Source organism: Mirounga leonina, unplaced genomic scaffold (assembly GCF_011800145.1).
Source record: "Mirounga leonina isolate KUSES-001 unplaced genomic scaffold, KU_Mleo_1.0 Mir_153, whole genome shotgun sequence".
NCBI classification, from domain to species: domain Eukaryota; kingdom Metazoa; phylum Chordata; class Mammalia; order Carnivora; family Phocidae; genus Mirounga; species Mirounga leonina.
This window is the reverse complement of record NW_023270387.1, coordinates 20,973,002-20,989,138: the sequence shown is the minus strand read 5'-3', so window position 1 is coordinate 20,989,138 and position 16,137 is coordinate 20,973,002. Positions and strand designations below refer to the sequence as shown.

Here is a 16,137-nt window from a genome sequence, read left to right as displayed (position 1 = left end):
AGCATTTCATAGGAAAGTAGAGGGTCAAAATGGGTGAGTTTCACCTGACAAAGTAATTCAAATGAGAAGAAAGATGCGAAGAGGAAGTAAAGTTGTTCAGGTTCTAACTGTTGCCCCTGTTCTAATACCTGTGATGTTTCCACGTACCGGCTTGTTTTAATTTTAATGCTGGTACATGCCCTTTGCTAATGCAATCCTGAGATAACGGTTTTCCTTGCGGTACAACCTCTACCTCCTACCCGTATCTGCATAATCTGACATAGATTCCTTGTACTACTGACTGCTAAATTTGGACAGAAGAACTAGATTTCTTTCAGTTTTCTAACTGGAATCTTGAGATTTAGATCAGCATCTATGCAAAAACCCACAAACCGAAAACCTAGTTATGATCTCTCCGTGGTGCTGAAGCAAGACTCCCCAGCTCTGTTCGGTCATTCTCAGGCACCTCAATCGTTTGTTTTGAGGTTATCAAATTCCTTTTCAAACTTCACATGTGGATTCTAACAGCAAATGTATTTGTCTCGCAATGATAACTTTCTAGTAACTTAAGTAGGTATAAAATCGGTCCAGGTTCTTTAATGTTAATTTCATATAAGGACAGCAGACATTTGAAAAACTGCTTTTCCGTTATTTTATCGCACTAGAATTTATCCTTTATTCTTGTATTATTATAGGCCCCAGATCCTGCTTTGTCGGAGGTGGAGAAGTGGTGGCCAGACTAGAAAATATTAGGTAGATTTCAGCGTCAAGCCTGCACCTCCGTCTCTTGGAACTACATTTCCCACAAGGGTGGACTACACTTCCCATGAGACCGTGGGCACGCGCGCGCGCGGAAGACGCAAAACGACAGCTTCCTGTCTCGCTAAAAGCTGCGTGGTCGACAACCGGAAGGTAAGTAAGGGGATTCGGGGATGAATTATTTTCTGGTTTATACAAAGAGGAACGGATAAATGGACAAACAGCTGGACCTTTTTTTCCCCTTTTCCATACCTTGGTCTTCAAAGCATTGATGGGTGGAAGTGGGATCTTGCTTAGGACAGTGTTTTTGTATCTGGTGCTTTTTGCAGCTCCTGGCAGAAACTCACAGCAGTAGAAACTTCTTTAATTCGATTTTTAGAGGGCCCTTGGACTTGGGAGTTAAGTCGGCTGCCTCAGAATTGTTTGCTCATAAAACTAAATACCCGTAGAGGTCAGGATTCCAGTAGTATGTGGGGAGGGAGGCGAGGCGACTTTTTCAAATTAGGAGATTGCTTTTCACTGTTACTGGTCATAGTGCATGTCTCTTGATCCTTATGGCTATTCTTTCTCCTTCTCTTTGGTTTAAAATAAGGTTTATCATGGAAAATGCGTTCTCCTACTCCCCTAGTTGCAAATATTTTGAGATTTAGATCTTTTAACTTCAAAAAATGTATTGAAACTCTAGCGATAGCTGATTATGTTTACAGTCGATGCTCAGCGCACACACCAATTCCCTCGTTGTGGTAATTTGGCAGCCCCTTTCCAAGCGGTAGGTCAGCTTAGGGTGTGCTGTGGTGTGCTGGAGGAAGCTCTAATGGGTCACGAGTCTTGGGCTCAAGTCCTCTTTTTGCCACAAATCTTTACTTGCTTAAACCCTTTGGACTAGTTCTTTGGTTAATAAGGTAATCTCTGGAAACTTTTTGTTGGTTAATTATTGGGCTTTGAGATAATCTAAAGGAGTTAAGTCTTTGGTGTAATTTGCATATAAAAGTGCCATGTGGTTTTTAAGGTTTTTAAAAGTATAAAAACTACCTTTAATCCCACTACATTTTGATTTTTCCTTGTGCTTTGTATGTGCACATGACTGTGATCGTGTAGTTCACAACCTGTTTCATTTAATTTGCACTTTTTCATTAGCTTCCCATTATTTTCAATGACTGATATTCCATTTAATCATTTCACTATTGTTGGATAGTTGGCAGTTTTTACTTATTTGCAGTGAGCAGATCCTACATCTATATTTGAGTCAGTGATTATTTCTTTCCTGAAAAATGTCTCACAGTGGAACTGGATGAATGATGTAGCTTAAATATTACGGAGAAGATATATTTTAGCAGATAGTAATGGTCAAAGTAACTCATTTATACATTGCATAGCTATTTTCCCTTGAACAAGGAAACTATTTCTGCTGGCTTCAGATGCTAAAACACAACCTCCAGATTTTAGATAATCCTCACTGGATTAGAAGCATCAAGAATAGAACCAGTTTAAGGTGAACAGAATTAGTGTTTTGGTCCGTACCCAAATATGCCATGTTCATTTTGGTATTTGTGTCTACATCTAGTTCCAGATTTAGTAAATTCTTTTTCAGAGTGACAGGCATAATTTCCAAGAAAATCTCAGTGGCAAATTATAAAAAGCATGGTATTCTAGAAGTGACAACTGGAGGGCAATAAATTATTGAAGTAATTCTGAAATAAAACTTGGGTTAGAATCCTGTATGTCATATAATACTGTTACTGTCTATTAAAAAACATTTAAATTTTCTAGATTTACTATGTTCCTTTAGTAATGGAGATATGTTGTTACTTTTCTTTGTTCCTTTAGGATTGTGTGCATAAAGAACAGTTGTTTGTTCCTTTCCTTTGGCTCTCAATATTTAAGTGGTGAGAGTGTGATGGGGAGTAATGATTGGAGGCAGAGTCATAACCCAGTTTTGCGATCATCTTACTTTGGGAAGTATTAGTAAGTAAAAATAAGATCAAGTTCACAAAATCCCAATTCTTTAATGAATAAGCTTAATGCCCAGCAACTTTAAAAACAGCAACTCACGTTGGCCAAAGGTTAAAAACAGTATAGAATGGAAACGGTGCTATCTGACAAAGTGGAAAGACTAGGTCTGTTTTTCTTTCTTTGGCATGACTTCTCTTGCAATTAGTGGATTTGAGAGTGGTAATTTGGAAGTGAAGTGGTATTTGATACCAATGTACACACCTAGGAAAGACCAATGATGGGTGAAGTCCTTACTGTATAATGTTCCATGGGCTTTCAAGTTAGTTGTTTCTATTTAAATAGAAGGACAGAGATAAAGAACCAGGTTACCCCCAAACAATCCCATAAAAGAGGCTAAAAAAAATATTTAAGAAGGAAAAAGAGGGAAGGGAAGCTTCCTGGGCATGACACCATTTGCAAGGTCACAGCGAACACCCCAACGAAGGGCAGATCTTTTCTTCTCAGTTGGCACCAAGTAATTGTTTGGAACATATATGTGCTGAGGCTTGGACTGGGGTTCTGCTCGAGAAAGCATCTGCTCTCGGACACCCCAGCGTAATTCCTTTCTGTGATCTTCACCAGGTAACCTCATTGAGTCCCAGTCTCGTTTGTACTCAAAATATCGGGCTACCCGGTCTACCTTGCCTCGATTTCTGCTCAGCTGGTCCAGCCTTGGGAGAATAAAGGACTTGGGTCGGCTGGCAACAATCAGGTCTTGTTCATAAGCCGGAGGGCCCATTCCTTCTCTTCGTAGATAGCAAATGAGTTGATCTTGAGAAATTCCTTGGTATTCATGTGGTAAGTTAAATTTTTGTGAAATGTCATCTGGGGATTCCCTGTCTTCGTGGAACTGTAGACTCATGAGCCTTTGTCTTAAGTCCCAGAGATCCATATCACTCCCTGTACCAGACTCTGATTCACTGATAATCGATTCATCGGTCACTGATACTTCCCCACCTGGCTTCTTGCGCAACACCTTTCTCTTCATCACTGGCTTTCGGAGTCTTTGGGACGCCTCAGAGACTGTTTCTGAAGCGGCATTACTTTCTACATGTTGGTACTGCATTTGCACAGGAAGAGCAGGTCGCTTTCCTGCAGTTACTGAAGCTTTACTGTAGGGATCATACTGGATAGGCTGGGCATCTCTCCTGACATCTCCCTCACCCTGCCCTGCACAGATACGAGTAAAAGCTGTAGCGGCTGCCAACATTCGTTCTTCTGGATCTACATTGGCCCATTTTTGTACATTGGGTCCCATGAGTTCCTCCATTGCTTCCCCTCCACTGTAGGACCTTCTGCAAGAAAAAATAATGATTAGATTTCTGCTAATTCCCAGTTCTTAAATTGTTCATTCCCTACTTTATTATAGTCAGATGAAGAAAGAATGGCCAAGGCAATCATAAACTAATAGTTATAAAATACAGATTATAGTACAGGGTAATATGGTAGCAGTTTGGAGGAGCATTTACTCAGCTCCAGAGAAGCCATCATCTGCTTTCATCTCCACTCTCTTCTTATTTGCTCCCACTTTCTAATGCCTGATAGTTCCTGCTACCTTTAGTGGCTCCTAGGACAGGACAGGTGAGTTCTGGCATTATAAAAGCTTGTGACTTGGGGCACCTGGGTGGCTCAGTTGGTTAAGTGTTTGACTCTTGGGTTTTGGCTCAGGTCATGATCTCATGGGTCGTGAGATCAGGCCCTGCGTCCACACGGAGTCAGCTTGAGATTCTCTATCTCCGTACCCACACCCACCTCCCTGCTCACGCTCTCTTTCTCTCAATAAAATCTTAAAAAAACCACAAAAACTTGCGACTACATGATATGGGGCATAATGCTTAATAGACATTATACAACTTACACTTTGGGGGGCACTTTATATATCCAGCATTGTTCTATGTGCTTAACATTTATTAATTCATGTAATCCTCACCTGTGAGGAACTGGTGCTCTTGTTATCTACTTTCAAAAGATGAGTAACATGGGGCATAAAGAAATTAAATAGCACAAGGTTACATAGCTAGTAAGGGGTGCAGTTGGAAGTCTAACTCAGGCAGTCTGTCTTCAGAGTCCTTGCTTTTAACTATGAGTGACATAATCCAAAACCATCACAAAAGCAGTGATATACATAAAAACACTCCTATGCTTAAGAAATTTTTTGTTAAAGATTTTATTTATTTGAGACAGCGCACCCATGCACGCTCTTGCAAGTGGAAGGGAGGAGGGAGAGGGACAAGCAGACTCTGCGCTGAGCATGGAGCTCAACATGGGGCTTGATCTCACAACCCATGAGATCATGACCTGAGCCAAAATCAAGAGTAGGATGCTTAGCCAACTGAGCCACCCAGTCACCCCTCTATGTTTAAGTAATTTTAATACATCTTCAGTTGCCAGGCTGAGTTCATCCCAGTACCCTGTCACTGAAATAAATTTTAGAACCCAAATCAACCAAATACCCAGTGCTAGTTTCCTGACTGGATCTAGGATAGTTAACTACTGCCCACTATTTCCTATATCCCTACAATTTTTATTTTCTTTTGTTTTTTTTTTGTTTTTAAAGGATTTTTATATCCTGTAATTTTTCTTTTTAAACTGAAAAATTAGTACATGCACATGGTAATTTTTTAAAAATAAAATATAGTTGACATAAAATGTTACATTAGTTTCAGGTGTACATTTGACAAGGGTATGCTAAGCTCACAAGTATAGCTGCAATCTCACCATAAAACGCTGTTATCACAATACCACTGACTTTATTCCCTACGTTGTCCCGCACATGTAATTTTAAGTAAGGATCTCCCTTCCCCTTACCAACTCTCACTCTCAAAGGCAGTTTCTTATGCTTTCTCTAGTAATCTTTCCATATTCGTTTTTTTTTTTTTAAGATTTCATTTATTTATTTGACAGAGACACAGCGAGAGAGGGAACACAAGCAGGGGGAGAGGGAGAAGCAGGCTTCCCGTGGAGCAGGGAGCTGGATGTGGGGCTGGATCCCAGGACCTGGGATCATGACCTGAGCCGAAGGCAGACGCTTAACGACTGAGCCACCCAGGCAGCCCTCACATGTACATTTTTATACCATAAAGGAGCATATTATACAACTCTTCTGAACCTTAAAGACAGTCTTGGCGATCCAGCTCTATCAGCACATGTAGACTTCCTTCATTTTGTTTAAAGTTGCATAGAATTCTGACGTATGGATACACCATCATTTATTCATTCAGTCCCTGATTTAATTTAGGTTACAGTCTTGTTAAAATGAATGTTACAATGAGTATCTCTTAAGTTTTTCGTACTTGTGCAAGCGTATGTGTAAATTACCATGTGCATGTACTAGTTTTTCAGTTTAAAAAGAAAAACTAGGATATAAAAATCCTTTAAAAACAAAAAAAACAAAAGAAAATAAAAATTGTAGGGATATAGGAAATAGTGGGCAGTAGTTAACTATCCTAGATCCAGTCAGGAAACTAGCACTGGGTATTTGGTTGATTTGGGTTCTAAAATTTATTTCAGTGACAGGGTACTGGGATGAACTCAGCCTGGCAACTGAAGATGTATTAAAATTACTTAAACATAGAGGGGTGACTGGGTGGCTCAGTTGGCTAAGCATCCTACTCTTGATTTTGGCTCAGGTCATGATCTCATGGGTTGTGAGATCAAGCCCCATGTTGAGCTCCATGCTCAGCGCAGAGTCTGCTTGTCCCTCTCCCTCCTCCCTTCTACTTGCGAGAGCGTGCATGGGTGCGCGGTCTCAAATAAATAGAATCTTTTTTTTTTTTTTTTTTTTATTTATTTATTTATTCATGAAAGTCAGAGAGAGAGAGAGAGGCAGAGGCAGAGGGAGAGAAGCAGGCTCCCCACCTAGCAGGGAGCCCGATGCGGGACTCGATCCCAGGACCCTGGGATCATGACCTGAGCCGAAGGCAGACGCTTAACCATCTGAGCCACCCAGGCGCCCTCAAATAAATAAAATCTTTAAAATTTCTGGAAATGGAGTAGGTGGGTCAAAAGATGTGTGTGCTCAATTTGCTGGCTGTTGTCAAATGCCCTCTGAAGAAGCTGTACTGATGGCATCTTCCAGAGCCTGTTTCTTCATTCCCTCTCCAAAGTGGTGCACTAGTGAACCTTCTCTGCAGTCAGTTTGGTAAAAAATAGTTCTCATCTGAATGGCATTTAAATTGAGTAGACCTGAACAACTTTTCATACATTTTTATAAGCTTTTTTTTCCCCTCTTTGTATGAAATGCTTTTCCTTTCCCATTTACCTCTCAGGTTGTTGGATTTTTTCTTTTTGATCCTGAAATTAAAACTAATGTATATATTCATAAAATACTTCTTAATTAAGCAGATTAGCCCTTTGCCATAATTATTTTTCTTCCAAGTTTATTGTTTACCTTCTGATTTTATTTTTTGCTGGTACAACTTTCAATTTCAGGTAGTCACATTTTTGGTTGTCTACAGTTTCTGCAATTCTACAGGATCTTACTTAGAAATGTCCTTCCCATTCCAAGACTATAAAAAAGGTTTTCTTCTAGTACTTTTATAGTTTCGTTTTTTTTGTATTTAAACTTTTAATCTATCATAGATAAAAGAAACTCTCAAAGGCCAAAAACTAAATGAGCTACCAAGAACTAGATAACATGGCCTTAGAAGAGATTTGGAGACGATCCATAACTAAAGTGACCGTCAGTTATAGATTGTCTAGCACTGTCCCAATTTTAAGGATGTAGTACATTCGTACTACAGGAATGTCAACATCTTAATTACATTTTCCTGACTGACTCTTCTAACTGCTAGAGGTACAGAACATAAATTTGACTTAAAAAAAGGATCGTGATGCTTAATTACCTTTTTTCTGCCATCAAAACTGCTTAGAATTGGAAAATCTTGACTTCAGGCTCTATTTCCAATATGAAGTACAATCATAAGTTTCATCAATCAGGCTAGTCTCTACTGTAGCACCTTTAAGACAGAGCTGAGTGTTAGATGTTAGAACATACAAGCCACTAATTTTATCTGAAATACTGGAAAATTAGAAAAAGAATAGACACATACATACTATATGAACAGATTTTATGATTAAAAAGATTGGACAAGTGTAATGAAAAGTCAAAAAGAAATGTTTTAATGAAAAAATATCAGTAACATCAGTCCTTAAATCATCTCAGCTAATGAAGAAGAGAGAAATGGGATCTACATTTTCCCTGATTAAACTTTAACGATGCTACCTCTTTCTTATTCCCCCCCTCCTCTTCCCCTGTGAACTGGCCAGTTGATCTGTGGATGATCAACCCATAACAGTTAGGCTAATGCCTGTCTCCCTGGACAGAAGCAAAATATATCCTTTAGGCATTAAATTAAATCTTAGGTGCTATTTGCACATAATGGAATGATACTGACATCACCAAAGTAATCCACATTGAAACTGTTTTATCCTTTTACTCTCTTTTCAGGTCGAGTGGACCTATATGATTCCTTTATTCCTGGGGTTGGTTGTCTTATTATGGCTGAAAATGACATAGATAGAATCCAGACTGAGAAACTCCTAAAAAGAGTGCAAGAACTGGAGCAGGAGGTACAAAGACTTAAAAAAGAACAGGCCAACAACAAAGACTCACATGTTAGAGAAAATTCTTTAGGAGCTGGAAAAGCTAAGCGTGCATTTGATTTCAGTGCTCATGGTCGAAGACATGTAGCCCTAAAGATAGCCTATCTGGGCTGGGGATACCAGGGCTTTGCCAGTCAGGAAAACACAAACAATACAATTGAAGAGAAACTGTTTGAGGCTCTAACCAAGACTCGACTAGTAGAAAGCAGACAGACATCCAACTATCACCGGTGTGGGCGAACAGACAAAGGAGTTAGTGCCTTTGGACAGGTAAGGGCCACTATACTCTTTCTCAAAGTAAGCAATACCAACATATTCTAGGTGTACATATTAAGAGTTCAGATTGTGTCTCCAAAACAAACATCTCTTTTTAATTCCACAGGTGATTTCTCTCGACCTTCGTTCTCACTTTCTGAAGGGCAGGACTTCAGAGGATTTTAATGTAAAAGATGAAATCAACGATGCTGCTAAAGAGATTCGTTACACCCACATTCTCAATCGGGTACTCCCTCCAGACATCCGTGTACTGGCCTGGGCCCCTGTGGAACCTAGCTTCAGTGCTAGATTCAGCTGTCTGGAGCGGACTTACCGCTATTTTTTCCCTCGTGCTGATTTAGACATTGTAACCATGAACTATGCAGCTCAGAAGTATGTTGGCACACATGATTTTAGGAACTTATGTAAAATGGATGTAGCCAATGGAGTCATTAATTTTCAGAGGACTATTCTGTCTGCTCAAGTACAGCTAGTGGGCCAGAGCCTGGATAATGAGAGATGGCAAGAACCTTTCCAGTTATGTCAGTTTGAAGTGATTGGCCAGGCATTCCTTTATCATCAAGTCCGCTGTATGATGGCTATCCTTTTTCTGATTGGCCAAGGAATGGAGAAGCCAGAGATTATTGATGAGCTGCTGAACATAGAGAAAAACCCCCAGAAACCTCAATACAGGTAAGTTAAAAACAAAACAAAAAAACAAGTGTTGCCTTTAGAATATTTTTAAATATATTAAATATTTTAAATAACTGAAGGTTAACATATCTTCCTTTCCCAACAATTGTCTGATTAACTAGGTCACTTATTTTGTCTTCATGAAGAATTTAATCTCTCTTGTAGAATGTTATGAACATGTAGGAGGGCTATCTTTTTCTTCTCTCGTTCTGTCCCATTAGTAAGAAATAAGTGTTTGGACCAGGCCCCTTAAATAAAATAACCTTCATTTCTAAATTTTTTTTCCCCTGAATTTATGTTGAGAGGTATTATTGTGAGGTTCTGTTAGGTGAAGTTTAAAAGTGAGCAAACTATTCATATTAAATCTTCCTTGCTTTATATTATTGGGTAGTCATACTATTGTACTTTTGAATTTTTCCTAATTTTCAGTGTCTGAAATGGTAGGAAAGATGGGAAGAATAGTCAAGACTTTTCTTTTGAGAGGAGGCTGAGGTCAGATAAACCAACAATTCATTCCTAAGCAATGAAATCTAGTTTTTACTTCATACCATACAAAATTAACAAGTTTGGAAAAATATAAAAAATAATTTTATAGCATTATGGGTGAGACAAGTCAGTTCACTTCTAGGTGACCTGTTACCACTGAAATTTATCCTCTTTTGATCAAGCCTAACTAGTTGATCCATGGTTTGGTTTTTTTTTTTTTTTTTCTTTTAATTATAAAGTTGTTCAAGGCTAGGGATCTTTTTTTATTTTCTTAATCTGTTACTCAATACTGACAAAGTTTTCCCCTCCTTTTAACCCAATTACCTACCCTCCCCCCACCTTGTTCTTAAAATACAAGGCTGTTGGATGGCTGCTGTGTATTTTCATAGTGTTTCTTGTCTCTTTTTCTCTCTAGTATGGCCGTAGAATTTCCTCTGGTCTTGTATGATTGTAAGTTTGAAAATATCAAGTGGATTTATGACCGGGAGGTTCAGGAGTTCAATGTTACCCATCTACAACAACTATGGGCTAATCATGCTGTTAAAACACACATGTTGTATAGCATGCTACAAGGACTGGACTCCGTTGCAGTACCCTGTGGGACAGGTATGACAGGAGAATCCTAGGATACAATTATTTACTAGAACCAAAGTTATATGGGGCATGGGGAGAGGTAGATTTATATACAGTTTGGAGGTGATTCTGTTGTGGTAAAGCATCCATGTAATATCTGATTGTATATATTATAGGACCAAAGATGGATGGAGTGATAGAATGGAGAAATGTTAAGCCTTCTGTCATAAAGCAGACCAGTGCCTTTGTAGAGGGAGTGAAAATGCGCACATATAAACCCCTCATGGATCGTCCTAAATGCCAAGGATTAGAATCCCGGATCCAGCATTTTGTACGTAGGGGACGCATCGAGCACCCACATTTATTCCATGAGGAAGAAACAAAAGCCAAAAGGGACTGTAATGATACAATGGAGGAAGAAAATACTCTTTTGGAGAAACCAACAAAGAGAGTCTGTGTTGATCCCAAAATTAAAAGCATCAGTTAACCATAACAGGATCTAGGAGGCAACAACTAGCTAGTGGTAGGTGAATAAAAAAGAAATACAAGATAATATGTACTTCAAGAAGTCCTAAAATTCAGATGATGGGTTCTTTGAAAAAACAAAACAAAATACCACCCCCCCAAACCCAAAGACCATTAAGCCCTATAAAGGAAGTTCTAGCTTGAATAAGAGTTCAAACATTCTCATTCCTTCCCCCAAAAGGATTAAGAGATCGAAGAAGCAAGAAGCAACAGTGAAATGGAGAGGAGTTTACATACACATGGAAACCTGTGCCTTGTGTTCAAATTCATTAAAGCCTGCTTCTGCAAGTATCTAATTTGTTATGCTGTCTTTTTAAAAAGCAAATGAGATACTCATTACTCATCTGAATTCTCCAAAGAGCTTTGCCTGAGTGTCTTATTTTTTAAGAGAGAAATTAAAAATAAGAAATTTAGTCAGTTAAATATTTCATACATTGCTTTATGAAAGGCACACTACCAGAAAGTGACCTAACTGAATAAAAGCACAGCATCTCTTAAAAAGCTTATCAGTCTAGTGCTGTGAGCCACAAATGGTCTTGGTTACACAGTCTTTTTTTTTTTTTTTAATATAGATTTTATTTATTTGAGAGAGAGCACGAGCAGCGGGAAGGGGGAGAGGGAGAAGCAGACTCCCCTTGAGCAGGGAGCGCAATTCGGGACTCGGATCCTAGGGCCCTGGATCATGACCTGAGTCGAAGGCAGATGCTTAACTGACTGAGCCACCCAGATGCCCCTATCTTTTTCTTCTTCACAACCTTTTTACATATGTAAAAAAAACATTCTTAGCTTAGTTCATGGGCCATATAAAAATAGGCCATGGAGTTTACCACCCCCTGGTGTAGTGGTTTAGGGAAAATTCTTATAAAGAGATTTCCAAGCTAAACCTTGCACAACAAGTAGGAGCCAGTTAAAGTGGGGATAAAGAAGAACTTTAAGTGTGTCCAAGGCAGAAGATGCAGTTTGTATAAAGCGTGAGAGATTTACCTGCAGGTAATTGTAAATACAGGAGTACAGCTTGACATTGACAAGAGCATAGTTTAGAAAAGGAAGCAAGGATCATGTTTGTAGAGTCCTGTAGGCCTTCCTAAAAAGCTTACATTTTATCTTGAGAGGCCACTGAAAAAAAAAAAAATACAAGCCAGGACTGTGTAGCAAAAATACTGCTCTGGGTATGGTGTGGACTGGAAGAGGGCAAGATAGTGGGACCAGTTAGGAGGCTGTTAGAATAATTGAAGAATTAGATGATGATGGCCTAGACTAGATTTGTAGTAAGGGGGATGGAAAGAAGTAGATGAATTTGAAATTAAGAAAGGAGAAGCAACAGGGTTTTATGGTTGAATGAATGTGAGGTTCAAAAGTAGGGAGGCTTTCAGGATAACACCTAGGTTTCAGACTTAAGCACATCTGAGACACAAGGGTCAGGAAAATAAGGTGGGGCTTTATTCTCAAAGATGATAAGTAACCCTCAAAATACTATTAACACCAATATTTACTCAAAAGAGTTCAAAATTCTTTTAAAATGATATATTAGCTCTTATAGCCATTAAAATAATAAACATCAAGTGAACTCAGACCTTTTGCCTCAATAACAATTTTCATCACTGCAGAGTGTAATACTTCTGTACAGTTATGAAATAATTATACTGTATGTTTGAGATTCAAAGTTTTACTTACCAATCAACAAACAGTTTGTTCCTACTTAGGTTCAAAACCCCAGGGATACAAATATGGTTTATATCCTCAAGCTGCTGGCTAAGACAACATACAAGATAATTACAAACAATATTAACATACAGAGTAAACAGACCGTGTTAAGTGCCACAGAAGCTTAGTAGTGGGTGGGCCACAGAAACAAGACTTAACTGAAGAAGTTCCAGGTTTAGGATGTAAAACTGTAAGAAAAGTCAAGTGACCTTGTAGTACTGAAGACGACACATAATAGCTTTTACATTCTAGCAGAGCAGGAACTGGGAAAGATCCTCATTTTAGAGATGGAAAAATTGTGGTACAAAATAACTAAGGTTTATTCTTACTAGCCAATTGGCACAATCCAGGTCATCTGGATTTTGAATCAAGTCATTGGTTTTTGGAACCTGATGTGCCAACATTTCATAATGCCCTGAATGTTCTTAAAATATTGCTTTCTCCTTTAATTTTGATGTAAGGACAAACCAAAACATTTCATTTTTTTCAACTTCCTACCTTATTTCAGTGTACCTCCACTGCCCTTAGTTTTCGAGTTAAAGAAAAACCTGGAAAGAGAACGGAGTTTGTGAAATCACTATTTAAAAAACATCAACTCTAGGGGCGCCTGGGTGGCTCAGCCAGTTGGGCGACTGCCTTCAGCTCTGGTCATGATCCTGGGGTCCCGGGATCGAGCCCCATGTCGGGCAGCCTGCTTCTCCCTCTCCCTCTGCCTGCTACTCCCCTTGCTTGTGCTCTCTGTCAAATGAATAAATAAAATCTTAAAAAAAATAAAAATAAAAACCATCAACTCTGAAGAAATGATACATGGGACAAAAAACACTAACTAAAAAGCCATGCTTTGGAGATTCTACAGAAGCAAAGGAATTAGAAGATCAAGCTTATATCTTAAGTAAAATCCTTTCAAGGTTAATTGGACCATACTATCAAATCTAGTAGAATAAGCATTTAGTGATAATATTTTTTGATAACATGTTACTATAGATAAACTCAGGACAATCATCACAGATGAAGCAATGATGAATCCCAAAATGTAACTCTGCAAAAGTACCTAAGTTATCTGAGGGAATATTTGTTATAAATTTCAGCTTTTGACTCAAGGTATGGACTAATAACTGTTAGAAATAGGCCTTAGATCTTCCTTTCTTCATTGGAAAAATGGAATTATTCCAATAGGTGTTGAAGTTTAAATGAGATTATACATGTTATATATAAATATGTAACATGTAATATATATGTAACATACATATATATAAATAAAATGGTGATTTGTGAGCAGTATTACACCATTTATTTCAATGTTCATGCAATACAAAACTACCTACTAAAAAATAAAGCAGGGACAGAAATGGAATAGGACTCTGGGCTAGGAGGATCTCCAACACTAAGCCCAAAGAGATTTTTTTATGACATATGTACTATACTGTAGAGTGATTAACCTGTTATCTTCTTTGCATTTAAATTACGGCACACTCCCATTCTTTTTCTTAAATGTATGAACATGGGTTATTTGTAAATAACAAAATATAAACTTTAGTAAGGCTGACAGGTAACTTTATTCTTTCTTTTTAATATAAAGGCCTGATAATCCTTTCCCTTTACTTAGGGGGAAACTTTCACATAGAAGCTAGAGCAGCTTATATTTTGCAGATTCTGATAATTTTTTTTTTTTTTTTTTTTTAGATTCTGATAATATTGACCAAAATACCCAACAGTACCTTCTCTTCAACAGTCTGGAGCAACTCAGTGTCCTAGGCTTAGTAGTTGCAAGTGAAAGGGTTTCAAGGGTGGAAGGGGAGGATTTTAAACTGGGATAGTAGTTGGATTCTAACCATTACGGGGGGCTACTGCAGAGTTACAATAAATTCCTCTACTCTGAGGAGGTAAGCATGCAGCTTAAAGAACCACAACATCAGAACAAAACAAAACAAACACTGATGAAAGACAACCATAATCCAAAGAAACAACCAACTGGGGGGAACACTTGTAACAGATTCAAAATCACAAATTCAAATTCCTCTTAGAAAGCTATTAAAAGGTACACACACCAGAATAGGGGAAAGACAGATGACTTAGCAAAGAAATAATGACTAATACACACAGAAAAGGATGTTTAATCTCATTAATAACACAAATAAAAACATTAAGATACCCTTTTAGATTGGTAAGATTTTTCAATATCCAGTGCCAGTTAGAGGGTGGAGAAATAAGCACCCTTACATTGTATGCGTGGGTGGGTGGGAAGATATCAATTTTTCTAGAGGGCAGCTTAGCATTATGAATCACAATTTAAACTGTACCACAATTTCTAAGCCATAATCCACTTCCAAGAATTACTCCAAGGAGATAAACTGAACAAGAATGCAAACATGTATACATACATGTAACCACCATCACGCTACTTTATAATGAAGAAACTGAAAAAACAGCTGTCCATCATTAGGGCATTGGTTAAATAATATACTGCACAGTACAGCAACTGCAAGAAATACCATACATCCATTAAAAATGGTATTTGACAGACACCTGTTCCGAAAATTCTAAGGCATAATGTGCTTTTAAAATGAATATGCTTTATTATATTCAAAATATACAATTATATAAATATTTTATAAGCATAATCATGCAAATATATATTCGTAACGAATATATCTGAAGGAAACCCAAATATGAAGTTTTCTTTTTTTTACGGTTATCTGATGCCAATGGAATATCTAGTATTTTCTTCCCTTTTTTTCTTTATACGTTCGTACTTCTTGGATTTATTTCTAAAAACAACGGGGCTGTATAACTTCATAGTCAGGAAAAAAGGTGTATTTTCATCTGGGGTAGGACTATAGAGTTCTTCGATTTTCCACGCTATCCTAAGGGACACAGGTGCACGCACGGTTACACCCAGAAGTTCACAAAGGGCGTAACCAGGGGTTGGGAAGACTCTGGTCCCCGCACGACAGCAAAGACAATCGTGTGCCCACCTGGCCCCGGGCGTGGTTGTCGCCTCGGATGCTCGCGGCCTCCCGGGAACCCGGCTCCCTCGGCGGCACCGCCCCCGCCGCCCTCTGGGCCAGGGACGTGGGTGGCGCTGCAGCCGCCAGGCAGGCAGTGGACGCCGGACGCGCCGCGGGCGCCCACAGTGACCTCTAGGGACGCAGGCACTCCAAGGGCACAGCACGACAGTGCTTACACCTGCCTAAGGGAGCAGTAAACCTGGGTTCAGCAGGATCTCAGGCGTTTCCCAGCCACGCCAGGGGGGAAACTCCCATTCCGCGCTTTTCAAAACCCGATCTCTCCACAGCAGCGGGCAGCCGGCCCTCCTGGGCCCATTCGCTCGCTCCCTATTCCAGCCCCTGTCCGCTTACCGGCCCCGCCGAGGTCCGCTCACCGCACCGAGTCCCGCCGCCCGGCTAGCGCAGCTCCGCAGGGTTTCGTTAGCGTCCGGTAGCTCGCGCAGGCGCACAGCCCGCCCACGCGCCGAGGCCGCAGTTAACCGCCCCGCAGCCGCGGTTTAAACCAGAAGAGCGAACCCCAGCCCTCGGCACCGCCCTCCAGCCCTCCTATTGGCTCTGA

General features: G+C 39.5%; 2 protein-coding genes across 8 annotated transcripts; one reads left to right on the top strand and one right to left on the bottom strand.

Moving 5' to 3' along the window:
• Positions 1 to 839: 839 nt before the first annotated feature.
• Positions 840 to 11,157, top strand: PUS3 (pseudouridine synthase 3). 4 transcript variants are annotated; one of them, XM_035009240.1, is made up of 6 exons: positions 840 to 891; positions 2,566 to 2,703; positions 8,180 to 8,604; positions 8,717 to 9,282; positions 10,184 to 10,374; positions 10,518 to 11,157. In XM_035009240.1, exons 2-6 carry the CDS (start codon positions 2,646 to 2,648, stop codon positions 10,826 to 10,828), a joined length of 1,551 nt encoding a protein of 516 aa, XP_034865131.1. In that variant the 5' UTR covers positions 840 to 891; positions 2,566 to 2,645; the 3' UTR covers positions 10,829 to 11,157. The 4 variants fall into 4 exon arrangements, with proteins under 4 accessions (XP_034865131.1, XP_034865134.1, XP_034865135.1 ...); XM_035009243.1 differs by lacking the exon at positions 2,566 to 2,703 and having other exon boundaries at positions 851 to 891; XM_035009241.1 differs by lacking the exons at positions 840 to 891; positions 2,566 to 2,703 and adding an exon at positions 3,444 to 3,528.
• Positions 2,725 to 16,019, bottom strand: HYLS1 (HYLS1 centriolar and ciliogenesis associated). 4 transcript variants are annotated; one of them, XM_035009246.1, is made up of 3 exons: positions 15,930 to 16,008; positions 7,575 to 7,688; positions 2,725 to 4,025 (listed from the first exon to the last, which is right to left on the bottom strand). In XM_035009246.1, the coding sequence occupies exons 2-3, from the start codon at positions 7,586 to 7,588 to the stop codon at positions 3,098 to 3,100; spliced, it is 942 nt and encodes a 313-aa protein (XP_034865137.1). In that variant the 5' UTR covers positions 7,589 to 7,688; positions 15,930 to 16,008; the 3' UTR covers positions 2,725 to 3,097. The 4 variants fall into 4 exon arrangements, with proteins under 4 accessions (XP_034865137.1, XP_034865139.1, XP_034865140.1 ...); XM_035009248.1 differs by lacking the exon at positions 15,930 to 16,008 and adding an exon at positions 15,546 to 15,638; XM_035009249.1 differs by lacking the exon at positions 7,575 to 7,688 and having other exon boundaries at positions 15,930 to 16,019.
• Between the last annotated feature and the right edge of the window lie 118 nt (positions 16,020 to 16,137).